This window comes from Dryas octopetala, chromosome 8 (genome assembly GCF_963921425.1).
Source record: "Dryas octopetala chromosome 8, drDryOcto1.1, whole genome shotgun sequence".
Taxonomy (NCBI): Eukaryota; Viridiplantae; Streptophyta; class Magnoliopsida; order Rosales; family Rosaceae; genus Dryas; species Dryas octopetala.
Genome location: NC_141373.1, coordinates 12,177,160 through 12,195,426, shown reverse-complemented (window position 1 = coordinate 12,195,426; position 18,267 = coordinate 12,177,160). Strand labels below are relative to the sequence as shown.

Sequence of the window (18,267 nt, the reverse complement as noted above, 5' to 3'; positions counted from 1 at the left end):
TGTTAATTTATAATTTTATCTTAATATAAATTAACGGTTAAAGATAAATATTTAGGGCCAGTTTGGTATTATTGTGTGAAAAAACAGCTGTGAGGTAAAACAGCTGTGAAGTAAAGTCAGCTGTAAAGTAAAGTGTTTGGTAAAGTATGTTTTCAAAAGTGCTGTGAGTGCAAAAAACAGTATCAAAGTATTTGGTAAATGTTAATGTAAAAGTGCTGTGACTGTGTATAATTACTAAAATAGACATGATGCTAAAAGTGTCTTTCACTTATTTGTTTGGTAAAAATAAAATGTGTTTTACTTGTTTTTAAAATTTTTGGCTACAAATTTTTATTAGCATTAATTTTTCTAAGAACAACATTATTAAATAACTATGTCTATTATTTTTTTAGGTATATTATAATTTTAATCGTGCAAATAAAATATCATAATTAATTATCACAATATAAAATATAACTAACAATGGACATATTTTTTAATTTAAAATAAACAAATTAAAAATATAGAAATCAATGAGGATATTATGGGTAAAATAAAATATTCATTGTTGCTGTGATTCACTGCAGTTTTCAAAAACACATAGAAACCTGCTTTATGTTTTTGTTGTGGGGAGTTGAGAATTGTGAGAAAAAGTAGTTTTTAATTTTTTTACCAAACACCAAAACTGTTGTAGGTGATTGAGAATTGTCATCCACAGCAGCTTTTGGGTCTTCTACCGCAATCCCAAACGGGGTCTTAATTTAAAAATTTAAACAATTAGTATACCCAACACCAATATTATACCCAACAAAAATCAACCCAAAAGAAAAGCATTTTCTAACAGCTAGAGAGCAAAATAATCAAATTTGGCAATCGTCATTCCACTCCCAAAATTCACCCATTCACCACCGCCACCGCCACCGCCACCGCCACCCCCTCCACCTCCATTGGATTTGGATTCATTAGAAGAACAAAACAACCTTAGCTTCTTGGTTAATAAAATCTTCTTCACTGATCTCCTCCACTGAAGTCGAATTGGAAATTTCACCTTCTTCCACATCTTCAACCACTTTGGCACATCTTTCCCCATCACACCCCCTAGGGTTTCTTCGATTTCTTTGAAATTGTTCCACCCAATACAATTAGATCCAGCAATGACCATATATATATAAATTTATTCAATTTTATGAAAAACAAATATTTACACAAAATATCTTACACACAAATTTTGATTTTAGGCTTATTTTTTTAATTATATTTCTGCCAGAAATTCGAATTATGATCGATTAAAAGAAAAGAAAACCAAGAAAAAGAAAACAGATTGAAGTTTGTGTAAAAAAACTTGTTGGATTCACATCCGAAAGCCAGGGTAGTTGGGAGGCGGTGTGATGATGGTGATATTGAGTGTGTGTTTTTTTTTTTGGTCAATGAGTGTGTTTGTTGGGTATACTAAGTACAATTGATGGTTGTTATGTCCAGTTTTAATAAGAATAATTTAGAAAAATATGTTAAGTATATTAATAAATTTTCACATTTGTTAAAATTATGTTGAGTATACTAATAAAAAAGTTGGGTACGAATATCAATACCCAAAAAATAATTTTAGTCCATATATTTATAAAACAGGGACTAAAAATTAATTTTTTCCCAAACAAATTTGTAAAATGTAATAATACTGTTAAGATTTTATTCTAACATCCATATTCATATTCTTGCATTTGCAGCTCAGACGCATATACTCCCTGGCCCAAAAAAAAAAAAAAAAGTGGAATCCACCTTTGATTTTATTCAATTTAGACGCAGGCACTGACCATTGGACCACACCATCTAAGCGAAAAAGAAAAAAGAAAAAGATATAAAATAGCCATCGTACCACGCCTTCTGATTGGTTGGGGACAAAGCTACGTCACCCGCGCGTAACAAACCTCTCCTTTGTATATAACTCGCCGTCGCTGACTCGCTTCATTCATCATCTATTTCCTGCCCACCTTCCTCTCTTTTGCTTCATCTTCTTCTTCCCATTATATAAAGGAAGCCATTTTAGTTGAAGGTTTCAAAACAAGTCTGGTTTTGGACTTTGGCGAGGCTTCACCAACAAACCAATGGCTTCCATCAGCGTCTCATGTCCTTCTACAACTGTCCTTTCTCGACCACAGTGAGCCTTTTTTGCTTTTCTTAATTTTATTTCCTCAGCTTTGCATCTGTTATATTTATTATTTGAGTTAAACCCCATCTGGGTTTTGGTGTTGTTTATGTTTTATGACCGATTTTTCTTATATCTTTCCCTTTTTTTCTAGTTTGATTGAAATTTGCTTATCAAATTTGGACTTGGGCTAGATGTTATTGCTTTGAACTTATTCATGTTGTAGCTGCATATACCTTACTGTTTTTCAGTCGGAAAGCAATTATTTTCCACATATTATGGCATGATTGATTTGCCTCGTATGGACCTTTTTTGTTTTGTGATTGTTGTTGTTTATAGGTAGGAATTTTCTTTAGTTGGTCAGATCCCATATTTTCATTTAGTAAGTAATTTTTAGTGCCGAGATAATGCAAGTTCAAAAAAAAAAATTGTGTTAAAAATCTGGGCAGTTTTTGATTGTCTGCTTAGAAAGTAAGTAGTCTTGGACAACCATCTATAGAGTACAATCAAAATTTGATATGTTTTGGAATGAATAAAAAAAAGATAGATAATATCATAAAGCTGTACACTTTTCTGGATTTACTTACAAATAAAACATTTTGGAAGCTTTAATAGACGTGTTTTTGCGATGTAAACTCTGAGAACTGAACTTTTTCTAGAAAACCGAGCCAAACTGTCCCTGTTTCAACTGTTCTTTTAATGTAATCGAGTAACCGAAAACTCAATTCTACTATGACAGTTGCACAGGGATTTACATTTACTCTAGCATGTTGATTTTAAGGATCTTAAATAACCTAAATTCAGTTATAGTATTCGGTCTTTTTTACTCTCTATCTCTCTCTCTCTCGCCCTCTCAGTATCTCATAAATAAAGCAAGACATTTTTATGTGTGGTGATTGGCCGGGCCTTAACTCTTAAGAAAAATTGTAATTTATGCTAGACTTCTTGTGCTAAGGAAAGGAATTATACGAAAACTAGTCCCCTTCAAAAAGGATGTTAGGAAGTCATTGGTTTAACCCCAACTATTTGTTGTCAGCTACACAATCTACTCACACCATTTTGCTATATTTCCTATTCTACTATCATCTTGATTTCCACAACTTTCATGGAAAATTTTTAGAAATATAAATATATTCATGTTCAGTAGGCTCTACACTGCCCATCAACTCAAATAGACTATCCTCTTTTATTTAGGGACAGAAAGGTTTCAACTAAAATATATACTTGGCACATATTCGGATTTATAAGTTCCATAGAATTTTGTCCTTGTTTTATGTTCAGATTTTTGTACTGACAGTTGAACTCTTCTTTGGATGCTCTAACCGAACATGTAATAATTGTTTTTACCTGATTTCGTTATCCTTTCACGACCACTTTTTTTATCTCTTGGTACTTATTGGCAATTTGTCTTGTGTAGGGCATGCAAAAACTTTAACTTGTTCAATGGGTTGCATGCTGTAAATCTTTCTCTGTCTAATGGGAACACAGCCAATATGGCCTTGATCCAGATGGGCAGTAAACTGTCCTTGAGTAATAAGGGTGTTTCTAGAATTAGAGCTACAATGGTATCTGAAGAAGGTGACCTTTTGTATTCTAACGGCAATGGTGTAGTGGCAAATAACACTCTCATTGGTGATCAGTCAGTTGGGATTGAGAAACAGCCTGATGCAGTAGCATTTGGAGCACTTTCAGCAGATACTGCTCCAACAACTAGTGGTTTTCCTGTTGATAATGATGAATTTGATTTGGATCGCCCCACAGAAGGATTTGCTTCCATCCCAGAGGCCATTGAAGACATTCGCCAAGGAAAGGTAGCTTATTTCCTGAGCTTTTATCTTGTTATACAGACTTGTGGCACTGTACTCTATGTTTGCCAACTTTTTTTGTTGAAGTAGATTTCTATGAGTAATTGGAATTTAGCTTTGCAGATTGTAGTGGTTGTAGATGATGAGGACAGAGAGAACGAAGGAGATCTGATCATGGCAGCACAACTAGCAACACCTGAGGCTATGGCTTTTATTGTGAAGCACGGAACAGGAATAGTTTGCGTGAGCATGGAAGGGAAAGATCTGGAGAGGTTGCAACTCCCTTTGATGGTAACACAAAAGGATAACGACGAGAAGCTTCGTACAGCATTCACTGTGACAGTGGTATGTACTGTTCTTATATGACATTTACTATGAATTTTTTAAATTTTCCTTTTCAATATTTGACATTTAAGCCTACAAGAGATCAGCAATTCCTCATCCCAGCAGGGGTAACATGCAATTTTCAAATTTGAGTTCTCTTAGGACTGTGCAGAGACAATGCAGTTGCTTCACAATAAATATGTTAGAACATGCCAATGTACAAGAGATTTGAATTTGAATGCTAAATGAAGTAAGATATATCAGCAAAGCAGTGATCACAAAAGTGACTACAATAATAAACCTATTGAAAAGATTAACTCTCCTTTTAAGAATATTTACCTGAATGTTCCACTGATAATATAGGGTTCCAAATGACTCAATTGCAATGTTGTGTTTTATGACGGGCTTTGTAAGTGATCAGTCACTGATGTTTACATTTGTAACTCTTTCTCAACTTTGATTTTGTGTAAATCAATGTTTTAGGATGCAAAAAATGGTACAACCACAGGGGTATCAGCAAGTGATAGGGCAACAACAGTTTTAGCTCTTGCTTCTAGAGATTCAAAACATGATGATTTCAACCGTCCAGGTCACATATTTCCACTAAAGTACAGAGAGGGTGGTGTTTTGAAAAGAGCTGGACACACTGAAGCTTCTGTTGATCTTGCCATGCTAGCTGGACTGGATCCTGTTTCTGTTTTGTGTGAGGTTGTTGATGATGATGGTTCAATGGCTAGATTACCAAAGCTTCGTGAATTTGCACAGCGGGAGAACTTGAAAATTGTATCCATTGCTGATTTAATAAGGTAAAATTATTGCCCACTTTGGGAAGAATTTTACCGTTTACTAAATTAACTGCAGTTGCTTCAAGAAAGCCTACATTTTCACCTGCATATGCATGCATATATGTGTGTATATATAATATATATATATATATATATAGAAGGGGCCTGTATATATATATATATATATGTTATGCATTAGCACATAGAGATCAAACAACTTACTCATGTCATAGATTCATCCCTATTCTTCTGTCCGGTCAATGCATAAATAAATTTATGTATATATCGACTATTTTTTTATTTTTTTTAATTCTTTATAAAAGCAATTACTTGCCATCGTATTTGTTATGGTGTTGCCTTGAAGCATAAGCGAGTTAACTGTTCTAGTAATTGGACATTGGCAGGTATAGGAGGAAGAGAGATAAATTAGTTGATCGTTCCGCGGCTGCACGGATACCTACAATGTGGGGACCATTCACAGCCTACTGTTATAGATCCATCTTAGATGGGATTGAACATATTGCAATGGTTAAGGTGAGCAATGCATGTTCCTTTGATATTCAGTTTATTTTTAATCTATTTATCTCATTGCAATGGAAAACATGGTTAGAATCAGTTATAATCACTTTTAACACTAGAATACTAGAGTTCTGTACTTGAAATAATTGTCTGGTTGATAATGAAGTTACCTGGTTACAAGAATGAAAATGGTGTGAAGTCTGTGCCAATCTGGTCCTGTTGGGTCCTTTGCCTGAATGCGGCATCCAGAATTATTATTATTCTTTTATCTTTTTTGCATTACTATAACAACTTTAATATGTAACTACATTTTTGGTATAACCAGGGTGACATTGGGGATGGACAAGATGTTCTAGTGAGGGTGCATTCAGAGTGCCTCACAGGAGATATATTTGGATCAGCCAGATGTGACTGTGGGAACCAGCTGGCACTTGCAATGCGGCAGATTGAGGCTTCCGGAAGGGGTGTCTTGGTGTACCTACGTGGTCATGAAGGAAGGGGCATTGGTTTGGGTCACAAGCTTCATGCTTATAATCTACAGGATGCTGGACGTGATACAGTGGAAGCCAACGAGGATCTGGGATTGCCTGTTGACTCGCGAGAATATGGCATTGGTGCCCAGGTACGCTACTTCACAGTATAACTTCTGTTTAGGGGCATTTTGACAGTCTGGTGAATTATTGTTTCAGTTTGCTTTTAAAGTAACTGTTATTTCTTTATTGAGTATTTGAGTATTTGATTACTCATCAAGCAATGTTGATTCTATGTGGTCTTTGATTACGGGCTTATGTTTTGAAATCTTACAACAATTGATTAGTCATAAGTCAACAATTTTTTAAGATTGAATTCTATTAATTTTATTGGATAGTTGAAACACAAAACTGGAAACTTCAAAGTTTTAATATATATATATATATATATATATACAAGGGCCTTCCAATGAGGGATCCCCCTGTGGGGCCTACCCGAGTCATTCTGTGTCGATCCGAACCATTCATTTTTTACATCTCCATTGATAGATCATCCTTGTAAAAAATTAACCAAATCGGAAATCATTTGACAATCTAACTTTGATCAAACAAATAGACGAATTAAATATTTTCGATGAAACCGTTCATTTGTTTGATCAAAGTTAGATAGGCAAATGATTTTCGATTTTGTTAATTTTTTGCAAGGATAATCTATCAATGGAGATGTAAAAAATGAACGGTCCGGATCGACACCAAAAGACTGGTGTGGGTCCCACAAGGGGGATCCTCATTTAACACTATATATATATATATATATATATATTTCTAAAAATTTGGAGGAATAAGTCAGTATCAGTTATAAAAAATTCCTGTAATACATTTGTTAAGAAAAATTGTTATGTGCCTCAAATACTTTTTCATTTTTTTAAACGAGAAGTAAACTTGTATCTCGAGGACTACTTACTACCTTGTCTTTGTAACACTGATCTATTGGCTTATTTTTGCAGATACTAAGGGATCTAGGCGTTCATACAATGAAGCTGATGACGAACAACCCTTCCAAGTATGTTGGGCTAAAGGGTTATGGTTTAGCAGTTTCAGGCAGGGTCCCCTTGGTAACTCCCATAACGAACGAGAATAGGAGGTATTTGGAGACTAAACGTGCTAAAATGGGTCATATCTACGGGTCAGAATTTAACGGCCCCTTGAGCAGTTTTATTGTTGGCAATGGGAAGCAGAATGTAGACATTCCATCTGATGCCATATCAAACTCATAAGCCCAGTTACCTGACAGTGACACAAAGATGGTGTTGTCATTTACATGACATTATGATTTGATTAATTTTTTAGACTCAACCTAGAGATCAGAGCATTCCTCATAAGCTTAGTCAATAATTCTCATTAAAATTTTGTAAGTGCAATGTGTTAATGCTTGTAGCATTCTGTAGCATTCTTTGTCTCTGTGAGGTGTAACCTAGGCAGAAGCCCTGTTTGGCGACTTTATGAGTTTGTTTCAGCTCTTTTGAATGATTTACTCGGGTCAAGTGTAAGAATGCACTGCATTTACAATATATAGTATTCATGTAACAACTCTAGACTCTTACTATCAAGAAATGGGGTGCTTACTTTGTTGCCCTTCTCCTTTTTGTTTCCCTTGGTGACAATCGAATAGACTTTTTTAATTTTATTTTTTTCCACTTAAGCGAAAGGAAATTCATCACAAATACCAGCCAACAATTCGAACCCCACCACTCAAATTTGCTTCATGGAAGATATGATGGAATTGGATTGAGGAGATATTGGATGTCATAAATGACGGTCCAAATGAAATGAATGACAAGTTTAGAACCACCTACAGACTTGAACCTTGGATAAACATTGACTGAACCATCAAAATTGAGTTTCACTTGATGAAGAGCCGTGGACTCCATCAAATAAAATGGGTACGACATTTGTGTTAAGAAATGGCAAAGACTTAGCCTACCATAATAAACACAAACACGGACTGTCACATGAAGAAGATTCAAAGGGTTGAAGATCAAGCAATAATGAATTCTCGTTCTGTTGCCAGCAAATCCCTTTTGATTTGCTTCTACGCATATGAATTTTTTTTTTTTTTTGGGATTTTAATATTAATCATCAAATTTTGAGAATTAAAGAATCTACACAAGTATGAGCCCTATTGAAATCGTTAAATTTCAAGATTAATCAGTACAACATATTGCACATGTATTAAAAATATACAAATTAAATATGTAAAAGCCAAGTACCCACTCCTCATTGTAATGACTTACAACACTAACTTTAGACTAAACTGATTCATAACATAGTCTCTCTTCAAAGACTTTAGTATATCCAAAATCGTTAGGAACCTACATATGTGTGAGACCAAAAGAAATTGTAAAAGATTTCAATAAAAATTAAAAATTTAAGAAAAGCTATGCATATTATTTCTTTCGTTCTTTCTTTTTGAGAATCAAGTTTTTAGGACATAAATAAAATAATAATGGTTGGTATGTGGGGAACCTACTATATCATGAAGGTTGGGCATCAATGGTGGGCACCATTGCATACAATACGTGAAGGTTGGAAAACTTGTCAATGGTGGACGTCTATGGTGTCTTCTGAAAGTCTTTCTATGTTATGTGATAGTTACGACTTGCGAATCACTTTGAAAAGAATATGTTTTTTTTAAGTTGTATATGCATTTTTTTAAGTTATAGACGATAAATTTTACATTGTAAATGCATGTTTTAAATTGTAGATGCAGAGAAGAGGTCGCAGATGTAGGTTGCATATGTAACCGTCGAACAATTGGCAAGAACTAAGTGATTGGTAAACAGTTTGACCTTCTACTAAATTTTTGGACCAGCTAAACTTTAGGTTAAATTTCTTTTTCATTTTAAATTTCTAATTAAAATACCCTTGAACAAAAAAAGGGAGAATCCAATTCAATACGGCTACTAAGAATATGTTCAGGGCCTTTTTCCATTGAGCCAGAGAGGATCCGTTTGATTAAAACAACCAAAAAGCAAAGCTTTACATGTGCTTACCAAATTAAAAGAACAGCACATGATTGTGCCAGATCAACTGTGATCTGGGCCATAAGAAAACTAACCGTTGCACGCTTTACTTTACATCCAACGGTCAGAAATCAATCCCAATACCCGAACCGCGTTGGGCCTGACTCGGTAACACGGTTTCGAACCAAATCCAACTAATGTAAAATATTACTTCCATCCTAAGCACAAAATCTCCACCGTTCAATTCCCTTCGACATAAATCCAACGGCGAGCTATTAACCAAGCCTCATCAGCGTTTCTCTATAAAATGCTCCCCCTCTATCTTCTCCTTAAACCCATCATTCGCTAGCTCTCTGCCTCTTCAAAACTCTCTCTCTCTCTCTCTCTCTAAACTTTCTCTTTCAAGTTTCAAGACTCTAAAAATGGCTGGCTCCAGCGCTGTACTTGTGGTTCTAATGGCTGCACTCTTGGTGGCCTCAACAAGAGCACAATCTCCGGCACCGTCACCAGCCAAGTCGCCATCGGCGGCTAAATCTCCGGCGCCAACTCCTGCACATGCTTCTGCGCCTTCTCCACTGAGCACTCCACCGGCAGCTGCGCCTTCCCCACTGAGCACTCCACCGACTGATGCTCCTTCAACGGCGCCCGATGTCGACTCTCCACCTTCTCCTCCTTCATCCTCCCCAATCTCTCCGGCCACTTCTCCCTCTTCGGAGGCTCCTGCACCGGCCAATGACGGTGCCGTTTTGAGCAGGTTCACCGTCGCCGGATCTCTGGCCGTTGGGGTTGTCGCTGCTGTCTTTGTTATGTAGAGCGGGGGGGTTTATGGACTTTTAATTATCAATTGATTGTATTCATTTGATTGATTTATCATTTATGTATTTATAAATTCTTTCATTTAAATTTGTACCAAACTGATGATATTGGAATATAAAGAGGCACATTTTTCTATTCATTTCAATACTTATTTCCAAGTTTGCTCTGCATGTTACAAAATTACAAATGTCTCTGGTGGAAGTCTTTTATTTATTTTTTATTCATTTATGGTGACTTTAACTCAGATAAAAAAACAAAAAAAAACTCGTAATTAAATGGTCCTTACTCTTTTAGCCAATTGCCCACACCTTTGTTATTGGGTATGCTGAAGCTTTAACTTTTACTTAATGAAAATGAATCAAGTTTGGTTCAATTTTCGTGCTCAAGTTTTTTTTTTGCTGGAAGATGTGGCAAATCAAAACACAATCAACAAGTTTGTAGACCATCTCGCTGAACATTCAACAACAGAAATCAGGGCCCGCCCTGAGATTGGCGGGATGAGCGACCGTCTTGAGCCCGTTCGAAAATATGGCCTCTTATAGGAAATTAGCCCATTAATTTAATGAAAAAATAGAAGTCTTTAATTCAAGTAAATTTGGGATTTATTGGGCTTTTATCTATCTATCTATCTTTACTAATTACTATTATAAAGCGAGAAGAAGAGTTTGATGTTACAGGCTTCACAAAAAATAAGATTGCTTAAATTACCCTTCATTCAACAAAATAGTTACATTAAAACAATCTAATAAATGAGGGTATAGTTGTAAAATATAATAATTAAAATAAAAAAGATACTCCACTACCTTAAAATGTGGAAAGAGTGATAAAAAGTTATAAAATAATGAGAACAAAATAAAAAAAATGAAAACACAATAAAAATATCAATTGACACATGCAAAGCACGTGCAAGAGACTAGTATATATATATATAAAAGGGAGAAAGAGGAATTTGGTTAAACATTAAAAAACCCAACCTTGTTCTTTGTTAATTAAAAAACAAAATAAAAAACAATATTTTGAGGGCAAAATAGTAAAATAGAATAATTATAATTGAAAAATAAAACGAAATACAAAATCACATCCTTATTTTCAGCAACCCACTCCCTCCACCACCTCTTTTTTTGGACAAATAAACTATTGATTAAAAAACTTAGTTGCAGCCTTGCAGGTTTAGAAAGGTCAATTGGCATGCATGTAAGAGACTAGTTAACTAATAAAACAAGGGTCTCTTTCTCATTTTATTTATAATGGTTTTCTTTAATGCATAATGTTGAGATTGATTAGTTTAGATTATCATAACCACAATTTTATATTTTTTTGCCAATGAGGATGGAGCGTAACAAGGCCGTTCCTAATATTTATGGGGCCTTGTGCAGAATTTAAAGATGGGGCCCTTATTACTGTACATTTTGTTTCCAATATATTAATTAGATGCCTATTTGTAAGATTTAGTTACAATATAATACATTAGTATTCAGATTAATGAAATGAGCCGACAACATTTACAAAGAAAATAAAGAAACTATGTTTAGTACTGAGTTAGAAAGCAAATGCAAACTTTAAGAAATAATAAGACATTTGCACAATTCTTTAAAAGTATGACAATATAAAATAGAAAATCAATATGTTTGAAGTTAAGGATACAGAGCTAAATTATAATTTTGTTAACCCTAACAATATCAAAGAAAAACATTGAATTAACAAAAATCCTAATTCAAAATAAAGAGTAAAATTATCTTTCTCATGGCCAAAATATAAAACTTATAAAATGATTTATTAAAGGCCAACATTTTTTTTTCGTTATCTTCTATGGTTACTTTTACTATTTTTAATTAGTATGACCCCAGATTATTAGAGTAAGTTGTGTCACGCTAGTCCTTTTTGTAGGGCCTTGGTAGTTTTTTAACACGCAAGTTAGAGACACGGATCATAAAACGAATGCTCAACAAGTTATCTGTTTATTTCAAAGTTTAGTAAACAATAAAGCCTATATAACTTTGCTCCAAAATATAGGGCCCTTTACTGTGGTGGGCCCTATACTGTTGCACCACTTGCACCATGTCAGATCTAGCCCTGGAGCGAGACATGGTGGAGGTGCCAAAGAAGGCTTTACATATATAAGAAGATGAAAGGTTTTTAAGTCGTGAAGATGAAAGGTCAATTATAAAAGATAGCTTAATTAAAAAATAATAGTAATAAATAGAAAAATGTTTGTGGTAGCTGACACATTATGCCAAGTATCAGGTATGTGGTATCTCCATTTAACTCAATTTCACTTGTATCCTATGTATAAACTGATGAAAATTGGAAAAAAAAAAAAAAAAAAAAAAGGAAAAAAAATGATCTTAGTCTATTTGTTTTACCCTGAAAATAAATTTGATATATGTGATTTCAAAACTCCACATTTGGTCTCTGTTTTATATTGTTTGCAATGTTGTATATGTACCAAACATTAAAATATTTCTAAAATCGAAAGTAATGACTTGTTTAAACTCTCGAATTTTACTTAAGAATAACCAAAAATCATGATGTAACATGATTTTCAAAGAACAATTTAAAGAGCTCTACAACTTAAAGTTCAAACCCTAAAAATTTTATGAGCCTCAAATCTCTTTAGCAAATAAAAATGAAAACGAAAATTAAAATTAGTTTTACAAAATCCATAAGATGGTTTTTCAATCCCTCAACAAAATTTTCTTGAGAACAATAATTTATCCCCAAATTAAAAATTTGAGCTTTTGTTAAAATTGTGCTAAGATTGCAAAACAAAAAACATGCACAAAGACCAAATATGTTTTCGGATAAAACACAAGAACCAAAATCGTTTTTCCAAGAACAAAAAAAAACTCAAAAGCTCTAGTTTTTCTCTTTGTTGCACCATTAGATGTGGGAGAATATGATGGAGGAATTTCATGAATTATTCCTTCAGAATGAAAAAAAAGTATTGAACTCAAAAAACTCATATATCACATTTTATTAAATCAAAATCTTTCAATTTTGAAAATATTGTACAAATACAGCTAGCGTGCTTATAGGATGTGTTATTTGACCACCAAAAAAAAATTTCAATTTTACATTTAGATTTTGCTTCATGTAGCAATGTATGTAGTAGCTTTATCTATTTCCATCAAATTTTGTTAAATCAAACTACATGGCATTTTCGTTATTTATTTCTATTTTTTCAGCTTCTTCTTCATCAAATTTTTCGTAAAGCCTGAAAGGATCCGTTTGTTGTTCTTAACAAATAAGAATATACTTTTGGTCTATGTACTTTCATGAAATTTCTACTTTGGTCATGTTCTTTTAATTTTGATAGTTTCAATCTTATACTTCAAATACGATAGCAATTAAGTCTCAATCGTTAACCTCATTTAAATTGATGATGAAAAATCTGGCGTGCTTTGCATGTGAGTGGCATTTTGAACATTTTACTTTACTTGGATGCCTATGTAAGCCATACCTGCCATCCTATGTAATCATTTTGTAAAAATAAGAAGTTTCAACATCAAATTGAATATGTTAAATGACAAGTATAAGCTTAAATAGGCATTTAGATGAACTAAATTGTTCGAAATACCAATAATTAATGTGCGAAACACGTGCTTTTACGTTGGATTTTCCATCAACAATTTAAACGATGTTAACTATTTAGACTTAATTGCTATCGCATAAAAATTACTAGATTAAAATCTCCAAAAATAAAAATATAGGACTAAAGTGGAAATTTTGTAAAATTACAAAGACAAAAAAATGTAATTTGGCCTAAATTAATTAAGAAAACAAAAGAATATGCCAGCTAGATCATCTTAAATCTGCGCGGTAAGGGAACTAACCGTTACACGCTTCACTTTACATGAACGGCCAGAAAGCAACCAGACAAGCAGCCCAATACCGAAACCGCGTTGTGCCTGAGTTAGTAAGTTGGGAACATACTAACACGGCTCCTAATTACACGGTAAAATTTGCACCGTTTGATTCCTCTGAACATAATCCAACAGTGAACTATAAACCAAGTGTCCCAGCAACATTCTCTATAAAAAGCCCACTCTCTCTTCTCCTTAAACCCATCTTTCGCTCTCTGCCTCCCAAACTCCCTCTCTCTCTCTAAACTCTCTCTCTCTAAAATGGCTCGCTCCAGCGCCGTACTTCTGGTTCTGATATCTGCTCTCCTGGTGGCCTCAACAAGAGCACAATCTCCGGCATCATCACCGGCCAAGTCTCCGGCGCCGACTCCCGCACATGCTTCTGCACCTTCTCCGTTGAAGACTACTCCACCTGCAGCTTCGCCTTCTCCACTGAGCACTCCACCGACTGATACTCCTTCAACGGCGCCCGTTGTCGACTCTCCACCTTCTCCTCCTTCATCTTCTCCAATATCTCCGGCCACTTCTCCCCCTTCGGAGGCTCCTGCACCGGCCAATGATGGTGCCGTTTTGAGCAGGTTCACCGTCGCCGGATCTCTGGCCGTTGGGGTTGTCGCTGCTGTCTTCCTTATGTAGAGCACAAGTATAGTCGGGATTCACAGATGTTTACTTATCAATTCATTGTATTAATTTAATCTAGTAGGGATTTATTTATTATTTATTAAATTATTATAATTAAATTTGTAGCACACCGATGATTTGGGAATATAAAGTGACACATTTTTTCTATTTATTAATTTAATAGTTATTTTCAAGTTAGCTTGCATCTTTCAGAATTTTCCTTCTAGTTTTGCGTTACATATCTTCAAACTCCTTATAATTTTCTTTGCGGAAAATATTAAAGAGACATTTCTTTATATCATCTAGTGTATCATTTATCTATCTAATAGAATTGAGCCCCATTTATATTAATGGATTCTAACTCTATTAAAAAAATAATACACTAAATAGTACAAAGAGATAGTCTCCTCAATACTACCCTTCTCTTTTCATTTTCAGGCTACTTTAATTCTCTTTGGTCAAATATGCATGTCTCGCCAAAAGTAACGTATTAGTGACGACTTTGGGTGACAAACTTTGATGAATGATTGGAACAATATGCCAAGAGACTGCCTTGGAAGAAATGTTAAAAGCTAAAATCACCTAGAGCCTCAGATACCTCACTAGACACAGCTTAATTGACAATTTATAGCACTATCTTCGAGCAACCTTCCATCATCATATGATTCATATCTCATTATTATAACCCTCAACGTACCTTACCTCATGAGAAACCTTGTCACAAGACTCGTCAATATTGACTTTAACTCAGGAAAACAAGGAGGGACCCAAATGGAGGTGAAGACGCAGGGACCAAAATAAATTATTAAGTAAAATGTTCTCATCCTTAATTCAGTCACTCGATTTGAAAAAAAAAAAAAAAAAAAGAATAATTCTAGTTTTTGCTCATTCTTGCACTAGTTGATGTTGGAAAATATGGAGTTATTCATAAATTATTGGGTTATGTTTTTTCAAAGTCTAATTCCTAAAATAAAAGGACAGGTTGTCGTGAGAAGCCGGTCCACTTTAATGAAAAGCGCACGACACGAAACTCATCAAACGCTAAGTGAACAATAACGAGTGCTCAGCACTGTTCACCAAGTGTTTGTCAATTGTCACGGTTCGACAACCATTGTGCAATAATGATTAGTAACTATTTGAAACTGCATAAAAATAATATTTATAAATATATCTTTTTTTATATAAACAGGTCAAAAATTAATGAAACCAACATAAAATACAAAATTCAAGTTTATACGGTCACATCCATCTGCGTTAATAAGATCTCTACAAATCAATGCACATGTTGTGCACATGGAAAGACATTTCGTTATCTACTTTATATTTTTTCAACTTCTTAATTCTTCATCAATTTTCCAATTTTTAATTGTCAATTTCCATATAGAAAATTAGGATTAAATACCAAATTTCAATAATTTTTTGGTATAACATGAAGACCATATAATATTTCAATTGAACTATCAAATTTAAATGTAGTTTTTTAGATTAGGTGACAAATATGTTGACCCCTTTGATTTAAGCTTTTTCCACTTGACATTTTTATCATTTGGCCCACATATAATGAGTGATAGTTAAAATTTATAAGGTTTTGACAAAATTTCCCTTGAGGCTTTTATATTATCTTGAAAATTTACTAATGTAGTCTCAACTTCTCATTTAGTTGTGACTGTACGACACTCACAACTTCAAATTTAGTTGTGACTGAACAACAGTCACATCTAAGTTGTGAGACAGTCACAGTTAATTGGTGACTTAATTGAATTTTATTTTGAGAAATTATACTACAATATAATATAAATAGAGGTCAAAACAATACTTTTACTCAAAATAATATATAGTATAGTGGTGTGAGTTGTCTCTTTCAATTTACCAAGACAGTCACAGTTAAGTTGTGACTGAATTGATTTTTTTTTTCTTTTTAATACAATATAGTATAAATTAATGTAATATTTGTGATATAATATTATTTTTATTATTTTTATTTTAGTGTCATGTGATGTAATATTTGTAAATTCTAATAACTTTTACTTTATTAAATTTGTTTGACTTTTCAACTAGTACTTAATTTAAAATATTATTTAATTTTGGTACCCAAACTAAAAAATTATTGAAATTTAGTAGTTAAAATCAAAAATTAATTACCCTAAGCTACCTTTTACTTATTGTTTTGAGGCTCCTGCACCAACCAATAACGGTGCCGTTTTGAGTAGGTTCACCGTCGCCGGATCTCTGGCCGTTGGGGTTGTGGCTGCTGTCCTGGTCATGTAGAGTAGACTCAGACTTCTAATTATGTAGTATTTATTATTTATTGAATTATTACATTTAAATTTGTAACACACTGATATGGGAATATAAAGAGGAGAGAGTTTTTCAATAGTTATTTACAAGTTTGCACTGCATCTTTCCTTTGAGAAATTTCCATATAATTAAGTGGTCATTACGCTTTACCCAACCAGTACTAGCTATTGCCACCTTTGTCATTTGGTACGTTGAACCTTTTACTCGCTTTAAAGAAGCAATGCTGCTATTTATACCCTTAATTTCCCCACCTTATATCCCTTACTCTTTACGCATCCATGTTACTTTTAATTTTATACAATTTCTCAATACACACTCCCTAATATTCTAAAAATTCCCTTAATGTCTCTTAATCAAAGCCAAAAACCCAATTGTTCGGCCACAAAAACTCTATATGAACTTAGCTTGAACCTGACAAAAGTCAATAAGAATTATTTTTAAAAAATATATTTTCCTTGTTGTTTTTATTATTATTATTATAATTTTTGTGTTAACTATGCATCGAAAAATTAATAAAGCATGGTCGGCCCAAAATCGGAACCTGAAATTTTGGGCTTGATCTGGCCCGGCCCAACCCATATTACATCCCTACACCCCAAACCCCAAAATCGTGTGCCACAACCTCAATTGGTAGAACAAATGTTGTCATAGCTGATGGACTTGTCGAACTTGCTGTAATCAACAGTTGTCGGATCGAAGCTCTCTCAGTTGGAGCTCTCACACGTTTGTCATTGATAGTGCTACTCGCACTCCTATATTTAATAGAGTTCGTGAATTACAAGATACTAACAATCTTTTAAATTAACTAAAAGCACCCAAACAAAAATAATTACTCAAACCTAGGGGTGTGATTTGGATTGGAAAATCCGAATCCGACCGATTCCTATCCGAAAATTTTCAATTTTATTCCGAATCCGAAAATGCCGAATCTGAAAATGCCGAAATCCGAAAATTCCGAAAAAAATTGGATTGGAATTGGAATGTTTATGCAAATTCCGATTCCGATCCGATATTTCTGAAATTATGCCAATTTATTTCATATTTATATTAATATTATATATTTTATCATGTATTTAGTATGATACATATAACATATATTTTAAAAAAGATGACTAATACTATTAATATAAATATATGTACATTATAAATATATGTGTATCATAATAACATAAATGGTAAGTTGGTAACACAAACACCCACATTTTCCGTACATGTAATTACTATTTTTTTTTTATTAGGGAGGGGAATTGAAGATATGGGGCAATTCTATAGTTGTTCCAACTGGAATATCCCACCAATTGTAATTACTAATTACTAAATATTTAAGCTTATTATATTCAAAATTTCAAACATGATATATATATATATGAGTAACATGTATTTACTAGTGACATTTATTTTAACAATGTTGGATAAGGTCCAAAGATTAATCCCCCACCTCTAAGATATGTGCTATTAAGCCTATTATACATTCATAGTGACATTTATTTCTCTTATATATTATGTGTGTTATAATATATACCATTAAACATATATAATATATACCATACATAATTTATTTCGCTTATAACATACATAATATATACCATACATAATTTATTTATCTTATAACATACATAAT

At 33.6% G+C, this 18,267-nt stretch overlaps 3 protein-coding genes across 3 annotated transcripts; all 3 read left to right on the top strand.

Annotated features, from left to right (window-relative positions):
• Positions 1 to 1,961: 1,961 nt before the first annotated feature.
• LOC147277282 (bifunctional riboflavin biosynthesis protein RIBA 1, chloroplastic-like) lies at positions 1,962 to 7,676 on the top strand. Its single transcript, XM_086254305.1, has 7 exons — positions 1,962 to 2,134; positions 3,540 to 3,933; positions 4,051 to 4,272; positions 4,735 to 5,057; positions 5,441 to 5,570; positions 5,881 to 6,177; positions 7,033 to 7,676. Exons 1-7 carry the CDS (start codon positions 2,082 to 2,084, stop codon positions 7,300 to 7,302), a joined length of 1,689 nt encoding a protein of 562 aa, XP_086110431.1. The 5' UTR covers positions 1,962 to 2,081; the 3' UTR covers positions 7,303 to 7,676.
• A 1,707-nt stretch (positions 7,677 to 9,383) lies between these two features.
• Positions 9,384 to 9,929, top strand: LOC147277281 (uncharacterized). Its single transcript, XM_086255394.1, has one exon. The coding sequence runs from the start codon at positions 9,471 to 9,473 to the stop codon at positions 9,858 to 9,860; it is 390 nt and encodes a 129-aa protein (XP_086111520.1). The 5' UTR covers positions 9,384 to 9,470; the 3' UTR covers positions 9,861 to 9,929.
• Positions 9,930 to 13,927: 3,998 nt separating this feature from the next.
• Positions 13,928 to 14,514, top strand: LOC147277280 (uncharacterized). Its single transcript, XM_086255395.1, has one exon. The coding sequence runs from the start codon at positions 13,989 to 13,991 to the stop codon at positions 14,361 to 14,363; it is 375 nt and encodes a 124-aa protein (XP_086111521.1). The 5' UTR covers positions 13,928 to 13,988; the 3' UTR covers positions 14,364 to 14,514.
• Positions 14,515 to 18,267: the final 3,753 nt, after the last annotated feature.

What these genes read in the sequence shown, in the direction of transcription:
- LOC147277282 (XM_086254305.1), top strand. Translation starts at nt 2,082, where the DNA reads ATGGCTTCCATCAGCGTCTCATGTCCTTCTACAACTGTCCTTTCTCGA. An exon ending in ACTGTCCTTTCTCGACCACA is followed by an intron (nt 2,135 to 3,539) that starts GTGAGCCTTTTT and finishes TGTCTTGTGTAG; the next exon opens with GGCATGCAAAAACTTTAACT. An exon ending in AATATGGCATTGGTGCCCAG is followed by an intron (nt 6,178 to 7,032) that starts GTACGCTACTTC and finishes TTATTTTTGCAG; the next exon opens with ATACTAAGGGATCTAGGCGT.
- LOC147277281 (XM_086255394.1), top strand. Translation starts at nt 9,471, where the DNA reads ATGGCTGGCTCCAGCGCTGTACTTGTGGTTCTAATGGCTGCACTCTTG.
- LOC147277280 (XM_086255395.1), top strand. Translation starts at nt 13,989, where the DNA reads ATGGCTCGCTCCAGCGCCGTACTTCTGGTTCTGATATCTGCTCTCCTG.